General features: G+C 37.8%; 1 protein-coding gene across 1 annotated transcript; it reads left to right on the top strand.

Annotated features, from left to right (window-relative positions):
* Positions 1 to 2,824: 2,824 nt before the first annotated feature.
* On the top strand, positions 2,825 to 4,142 carry LOC100355943 (SERPINE1 mRNA-binding protein 1-like; the record flags this gene model as incomplete). The annotated part of the gene is made up of 1 exon (XM_051855140.2): positions 2,825 to 4,142. A coding segment is annotated over one exon (981 nt), but the record flags the coding sequence as incomplete, so codon positions are not given.
* Positions 4,143 to 8,807: the final 4,665 nt, after the last annotated feature.

The raw sequence follows: 8,807 nt of genomic DNA on the forward strand, positions 1-8,807 counted from the left end.
ATATCCTTAAGAGTGGAGGCCCAGACAATAAGATGAAACTTTCATACACACAAACACACACACATGGTGAAGGGAGCTAGGAGTAGCAATACCCTCAAAAACTCAATGGGCCCCAAACCAATGAATGCTAAATAGTCAGACATAATAATAAAGGAACTAATTTTTTATTTAAGCCACTGTGAATGCAACATTCATCAGAGTAAGAGAGTAGCTTCCATTAGATTTTTATGGATTGGTAACTAGATCTGCTTTCTTTAAAGTCCCAAAGCCGCCTGGGTATGGTAATATCTGTCATTACTCTGAGAAGCTGCTGTGTTCTGAAGACTCCCTGTGTCAGTCTTTTGCTTATCACTCTAAAGAGATTAATCTCTAACTAATGATCTTCTGATGTTGTTAACCTTAGGTCTGAACTTTTAGTCTATCAAGGAAAGAAGGGGCAGGATTCAGAATGGTGGAGAAAATACCTGAAGTATATAAAGTAAAACAGAGACTGCCTTCCTAACGTAATGTAATAAGTCATTATCATTTAAAAAAAAACTTTTTTTATTTTTTTATTTTTTGACAGGCAGAGTGGACAGTGAGAGAGAGAGAGAGAGACAGAGAAAAAGGTCTTCCTTTGCCGTTGGTTCACCCATGGCAAGGTCTATCTTTTTTTTCCATTCCCCTACTGGTAACAGCAAAAGGATTTCAGCTGAGAACCAGCCAAAAATCCATAATTTTTTGTTTGTGTCTTTTCTCCTCTCTTCTTTCAGCTTCCTGCTCAGAACTGGACTATGATTGGAAGCAAGTTCTGAGTTCACAGCAATTTATCTTTTGACATCACCTGTTTCTAGGTAATAAATATGCCATTTTCAAATTAATGTGGCATTTCTGCAGTTAATTATATGCATTAAAATTATTTCAATAGGAATATCATTTTCACAACACACATCATGAAGTAGAAATCATCCCAAAACACACAACTCCTGGCCATTATATCTACAGATGTTTCATACTAAACAAAAACCTTAGAAAGCACATTTTCTGAGAAAAAATAATGAAAATTTGAAGAAATAATAAACATCTCACTCCAAAAAATGCCTAGAAATAAGAAGACTATACTTCTCTTCCAAATCAAAGAGAATCACACTGAAAGCAAGAAAAGTCCTAATTTCTTCTTGTATCTAACTTAATGCCTAAACTACACATTTCTGATTGAGTTACTTCAGTTCCATTTATAAAGCTATGTACTGGCTGTAACATAAGCTTATCAATCTAGTACTGTTTTCTATCTGTATTACTTGGCAATAAACTGCAGATAGTTGTTGAGATTTCTGATATTGCTATATTTTTTCCTTCATATTAAAATTGGATAAAATGTTACTGTCTTTATACCATTTTGTCTTGAATAATAAAAAACACAAAGCGCTTATTAGCCTATTATCACAATAGCTGACTATACCCTAACAAAAATCACTCTTAAAATTTTACTTTTATTTTTGGACTAAGTTAAAATACTTCTGAAATATGTATGCACTGACTTTGAGACAAGATGTAATTGTGATATTAAATTTTATTGAAATTTCTCAGGTCCTGATTTGTGTACAGGCTTGTGCTCTGAGTTTCCCACGAAGCAGTAAAACGTTTAAAATACTGTCTGTGCAAATGCAAAATTTATGAATTCACACATCTCTGGTTGATTTATGTGAAATAATAATGCACTATTTAATGCTTAAACATGGCTAGGAGCAATGCTAGGCTATCAAGATGTACAATGGAATAATAGATTTATAAGACGGATAGCCTTCTTGCCTAGAGAAGCTTGTTTAAAGGTGTTGTACAGATATATTAAACTATATGTAATTTTATACTAACTTAATGCTGTAGGCCTATACTGCAAGCAATAAAAGATTACAACCATGGCATTTGCAATAATAAAATGATCTGGCTATTCAACATAAGGTATCTGAGGACTAAAGAGATAAGGAACTTGTTTAAAACTTTTGTCCCCTTTCATTCATTGCTCTTCATCAGATATATATTTTTTCTTCTTTATGGGGCCAACATAAATCTCTGGTTCAGTGATTATTGTTCATCAAATATCTGAGGGGAGAGCTTTTTTGGGAGGGGGGGTAATTGGTTATATTCAGGCCACCTCCAGACACATTTAATAAACATCTGATTTCCCTTGAAATTCAATTCAAAACTTATTAAGATAAGAGAATTATAATTGGCAGTTTTCTGATAATTTCTTTGCTCTTTCTTATACTTTGTATTTTTTTAATTAGGGAAGTAAATATTTTTTCAAGTGAGTAGTTTTAACTAATTTTATTTGAAAGGCTGAGAGATGGGAAGACAGAGGGATAGAAAAAAATTGACAGAGCTCCTATCCACAGGTTCACTCCCTAAATGCTGCGATAGACAAGACTGAACCACGCCAAAACTGGGACCTCAGTCCAGGTATCGTTCATGGATGTCAGTAGCCTTTGTCTACTGCCACCCAAGGTGTGCATTAGTAGGAAATAGAAGTCAGGAGCAGAGTCAGGACTTGAACCCTGGGACTCCAATATAGGATGCTGACTTCCCAAGCAGTATCTTAATTCTAGGCCAAACACTCAACTCATATTTTGCTTGCTTTTTTTTTTTAATCATTGTAAGGTAAACACTGACATGCATTTGCCAATTTTTATGTTCACATAAATTTAAAGATATATAAAATTTTAGAATATGTAAATTTATCTCTCTAAAATACAACTCTTTCAATTGTGTAATAATGAGTTTTCATAGTTAAATCTTTGTCCAATGATGAATTAATGAAAAATATCTTTCTAAAATTGAGATGTAAACCAACTCCAACGCGGCAGGCAAACAGCTGCGTAAAGAGTCCCAGAAAGACCGCAAAAACCCACTGCCTCCCAGTGTTGGCGTGGTTGACAAGAAAGAGGAGACGCAGCTGCCCGTGGCGCTCAAGAAAGAAGGAATAAGACATGTTGGGAGAAGACCTGATCAACAACTTCAAGGTGAAGGGAAAATAATTGATAGAAGACCAGAAAGGCGACCACCTCGTGAAAGAAGATTTGAAAAGCCACTAGAAGAAAAGGGTGAAGGAGGAGAGTTTTCAGTTGATAGGCCTATAATTGACCGACCTATCCGAGGCCATGGTGGTCTTGGAAGAGATCGAGGAGGCCATGGACGTGGAATGGGCCGAGGAGATGGATTTGATTCTCGTGGCAAACGTGAATTTGACAGGCATAGTGGAAGTGATAGATCTGGTCTGAAGCACGAGGACAAACGTGGAGGTAGCGTATCTCACAACTGGGGAACTGTCAAAGATGAATTAACTGACTTGGATCAATCAAATGTGACTGAGGAAACACCTGAAGGTGAAGAACATCCAGTGGCAGACACTGAAAATAAGGAAAACGAAGTGGAAGAGGTAAAGGAAGAGGGTCCAAAAGAGATGACTTTGGATGAGTGGAAGGCAATTCAGAATAAAGACCGGGCAAAAGTAGAATTTAATATCCGAAAACCAAATGAAGGTGCTGATGGGCAATGGAAGAAAGGATTTGTTCTTCATAAATCAAAGAGTGAAGAGGCTCATGCTGAAGACTCTGTTATAGACCATCATTTCCGGAAGCCAGCAAATGATATAACATCTCAGCTGGAGATCAATTTTGGAGACCTAGGCCGCCCAGGACGTGGTGGCAGGGGAGGGCGAGGTGGACGTGGGCGTGGTGGACGTCTGAACCGTGGCAGCAGGACTGACAAGTCAAGTGCTTCTGCTCCTGATGTGGATGACCCAGAGGCATTTCCAGCTCTGGCTTAACTGGATGCCATGACAACCCTGGTTCCTTGGTGGACCCTCCTGTTCAAAGCTTTTGCATGCTTAAGGATCCCAAATGACTAAGAAATTTAAAAAACAAACAAAAAAAAGACTGTCATTCATACCATTCACACCTAAAGACTGAATTTTATCTGTTTTGAAAATGAACTTTTCGCTACACAGAAGTAACAAATATGGTAGTCAGTTTTGTATTTAGAAATGTATTGGTAGCAGGGATGTTTTCATAATTTTCAGAGATTATGCATTCTTCATGAATACTTTTGTAATGCTGCTTGCAAATATGCATTTCCAAACTTGAAATATAGGTGTGAACAGTGTGTACCAGTTAAAAAAAATAAATAAATAAACCAAATAAATATATCTAGAATATTTTCATTGTATTAAAATTTCAACTAATTTTAACAAATGTATTCACCTATCCACATTCAAGCAACAATTAAATAAAATGATTCTAATAACCAATGAATTATTTTAAAAAATAATTTTGTTTTAACCAAAGCAGAAATTTAATATAATCTTCTTTGAAACAACAAAAACTTTTAAATCAAAACTTTTATGTAAGTTACTTTAATGTAAGGAGTTAGAAACCCAAAGAACTAAAAAAGGATGAGTGATCGGCTATAGGGAAACAAAAGTTAGTGTGAAATTGTCAAATTACATTGTAAAACATCCAGTTGAAAACAAATCAAAATTTGATGACATTTTCAAAATGCACATGAATGCTTTTTTCTTCTAATTTCAAAAATTTCATTGTATGTCTATGGCTACAGTGCCTATATAGGACAAAGCTCTAAAAGCTTGATAGTCATATCACTTGTGTGAACTTCAAGTCAACTCTATTCGTCAAGAATTAGCCTATTCATGCATTAACCATCAAATAAATGTTCAACTCCTTCTGTACATGTACTTTCTAAAGAGAAAAACTTCAACAGTCATTGTTAATTGCCTATAAGCAACTTTTATTCCCTAATTACATACACAGTGGAAAAACATAATTAAGAAATATCTCAGTGCTAGGGCCAATCCATGGCATGGCAGGTAAAGCTGCCCCCTGTCGTGCCCGGCATCCCATGTGTGCCAGTTCGAGTCCCGGCTGCTCCATTTCTGATCCCTCTCTCTGCTATGGCCTGGGAAAGCAGTGGAAAATGCTCCAAGTCCTTCGGACCCTGCACCTGTGTTGGAGACCCAGAGGAATCTCCTGGCTCCTGGCTTGGGATCAGCCCAGCTCTGGCCTTTGTGGCCATTTGGGAAGTAAACCAGCAGATGGAAGACCTCTCTCTGTCTTTGCGTCTGCCTCTCTGTAACTCTACCTTTCAAATAAATAAATAGATCGTTACAAAATAAATATCTCAGCACTGAAATATCACCTTATGTGAGATATCTGTTGTTGAATGATTTTCAGCATTTTCAACATTGCCCTTCGGAAATGTGTAGTATCTGAACAGCCAAAAATCTAGTAGCCTGTTGAAATTTGTCAATAAATGTGGCCAGTCTGCATTTTGAAAAGGCAGAGTGCAACTTCCATCCATTGTAACCAGCTTAATGCAAGCAACATCTGCCTAGTTTCCTGAGGAATAACCAACTGATATGCTGGGCAGGACAATAACTATAGTATCCTTTATAAAAAAAGAAGATAGAGGAAAATGAAGTGTACACTGTTCAATTTTGATTCCTAAAGGGATCCAAATGTAGTCTTCTCCAGAAAAACATGAGTACAAATACAAAATGTATGACTATAATTGAAAAACACATTAAATTCAGTAAAGAGCTGCTCTCTACTGAATATTTTGGGTTGGAAGTTTGGACAATCCCTTTTGGTCACTGTTCAAATAGTACCAATGTGCACAGCACAGCATCCCACTTTGGAATCCACTGACATGGTCTGTTGTTGTCTTTGTTTTAAGGTTTATTTATTTATTTTAAATGCAGAGTTACAGAGAGGCAGAGGCAGAGAGAGAAAAAGAGAGTTCTTCAATCCGCTGGTTCACTCTCCAAATAACTGCAATGGCCAGAACTGAGCCAGGAGCCAGGAGCTTCTTCCAGGTCTAACGCGTGGGTGCAGGGGCCCAAGCACTTGGGCCATCTTCCACCGCTTTTCCAGGCCATGGAAGAGAGCTGGATTGGAAGAGGAGCAGCCATTACTCAAACTGGCACCCACATAGGATGCTGGCACTGCAGGCGGCAGCTTTACCTGCTAAGCCACAGCACCGGCCCCTGTTGTTGTCTTAACACTGCTTAATTTTTTTGTCATGGCACTTCTGTAGCACCTGAAATACCCCCAAAGTTTTATGTATTCATTTGTCTTTTATCTGTCTCCCTCTACTAAAATGTGATTTCTAATATGTATGAATTATCTCCTATTTGTTCATTGTTGAACTCTGCACCTTGGACCACCTGCAGCAGCTGGTAGCACTCCATTCGCAAGCAGTCAATGAACAAATGAGTTGCCTCTTTCACTACCTCCTTAGCTTTGAATGAGTCATTGAATCATTCAGGGTTTCAGTCTTCCTTTAATTTCTAATATGAGGGAACTGGATGAAGTAGTCTTTCAGATCTTTCACATTAAGATGTTTTATTTGATTAAAGTATTTTCATTTGACCCCATAGACTTTTATGTATAAATTGTGTTATTTTCATATGAACTCATTTAAACAAATATTAAGTTCCCAAACAACACTGGCTATGGTTATTCACCCATTAAAGCTCCAACAAATGTCACATCTTTCCATTTTAATAATTCAGAATTATATTCAACTAAACTTAAAAAAGTGCACTTCCTATCAATTTATTGTGTCACAAGTCCAAATTCACCACACTTCATTGCCCTGCCTTGTGATAATGAAACTACACCTTCTAAACATTTCTCCTTGGTCTGTACTCAGTGGGTCTTCCTGCCCTTTTTTCCTATCCTGTCTGGGAGAAGATGGGACAACAAGGATACTCATTACCCAGCAAATTTAAATATCATTTTTCTTTAGGTTTGTTTGTTTACTTGACAGGCAGAGTAACAGAGAAAGAGACAAAGAAAAACAGAGATCTCCCATCTGCTGGTTCACTCCCCCAAATAGCTGCAATGGCCGGGGCTGGACAAAGCCAGGAGGCTGGAACTCCATCTGGGTCTCCCACATGTGTATCAGGGTTCCAAGTACTTGGGGCATCATCTGATGCCTTCCCAGGTTCATTAGCAGAGAGCTGGAGAGAGAAGAAAGAGAAAGAGAGACAGACAGACAGATCTTCCATCCACTGGTTCACTCCCCAAATGACCACAACAACTGGGGTTTGGATCAGGCTAAAGCCAGGAGCCAGGAACTCCATCCAGGTCTCCCACATGGGTGTCAACAGCCCAAGTACTTGGGCCATCCTCTGCTGCTTTTAAAGGCACAGTATCAGGGAGCTGGACTGGAAACAGAGCACTCAGGACTTAACCCACTGTGCCACAACTGCCCAGCAAATTTTTGCAGCTCCCCTGCAGCAGTATCCTAGCAAGTGTGACTTGGACTTGGTGCTGCACCCACCATCTCAGAAAGTCTGGCAGGTGCCCCAGTGCACAGTTTCCCCAACAGTTTTTCCCGTGAATTTCCCAGTCAATTTCACTGGCGTTCCAACAGGAGTTTCCTGCTTACCAGTCTTCAGCCTGAGAGGAGGAGGGTTCTAGGTTTGTCTCAGAGTCAGCAGCTCTCTATCTGCTCTTCCTGTATTCCTAAGAGTTCTCCTGACCACTTAGTAATTAATTGCTAGTGACAAGTTAATAATTCTTTACATTAAGCCTTACCTATTCAGATGATTGTGTTTTCCATTACTTGGATGAATCCTACGTGATATACTGATTTTTAAATAATTTATAGGATTAAGAGTTTGGCACAGGGGTTAAGACACTGTTTCACATACCTGCATCTGATATCGAAAGGTCTTGGTTCAAGTCCCAGCTTCCCTCCTGATTCCAGCTTATTGTTAACAAGCACTGTGGAAGGCAGCATTTGTTGGCTCAAGTGCTTGAGTCTATGCCAACCACTTGGGAAACCCAGACTGAGTTCACAGCTCCTGGCTCCTAGCTTTGACCAGACCCGGTCCTGCCTTTTGCAGGCACTTGGGGAATGAATCAGTGGATGGAATATATCTTTCTGTATATCTTGGGGTCTGTCTCCCTGCCCTTCAAATATATGTAAAAAATTTTAAAATAAACTAAATTACTAAACTAGATTTAAGTAACATATATACTTTCAGAAGCTTTGGAAGCTCTTGTATTCAAACTATTTTATTTCTTAAAATATGTAACAAAAAAAGAAAGCTTGAAATCTAAAAGTATGTTTTCTTAGTCTCTAATTTTATACATAAGGGTTGCTTAAGAAAAGAAAGATTTATTTTTCCATCCACAAGTAATGGAAGCTGAATTAAACAGATTAGCAAATCCCTAGATTCCAATTTCCTTTGTAACAAGATAAAAATGGATGCCCTCATGTAAATTATCACACACTCCATACACGTGGTTTTATTCACATCCAATGATAGTAGCTGAAACATGATTAGGTGGGGAGTGGAAGAGGATTCTAGTTGCAATATAGTATTCCATAAACTACATGAGTCTTACAGGATATTTTATGGCTTAATGCAAAACATACAGTTGACTCTCAAAAGATAATTATTTTTCCTCCTTACAAAAAATTTTGAAGTTGCACAACACATACATGAGAATACATCAATTACTTTATGGAAAACAGAATTGAAAGATAAGTTTCTACTAGCAAAACATTTTTAAATCCATGCTTGATTTTTTTCCATAACGCATATTTTGCCTGAACTTTTTGAAGACTGCTCACATGCATGAGTTTCAAAATTATTTGCACCACAATAAATTTATTTTTTAATTCCATTTCCAGGAACTTTTTGAATCCCTCTTCCTTAACTCTTCTTCCTTCCCTTTTAAAAGCTAAACAAAATCCCCAATACTTTGTCAACCTAGTTGTTTCTCTTAGCTGGAAGACAT

This window comes from Oryctolagus cuniculus, chromosome 5 (genome assembly GCF_964237555.1).
Source record: "Oryctolagus cuniculus chromosome 5, mOryCun1.1, whole genome shotgun sequence".
In the NCBI taxonomy this organism is placed as follows: Eukaryota; Metazoa; Chordata; class Mammalia; order Lagomorpha; family Leporidae; genus Oryctolagus; species Oryctolagus cuniculus.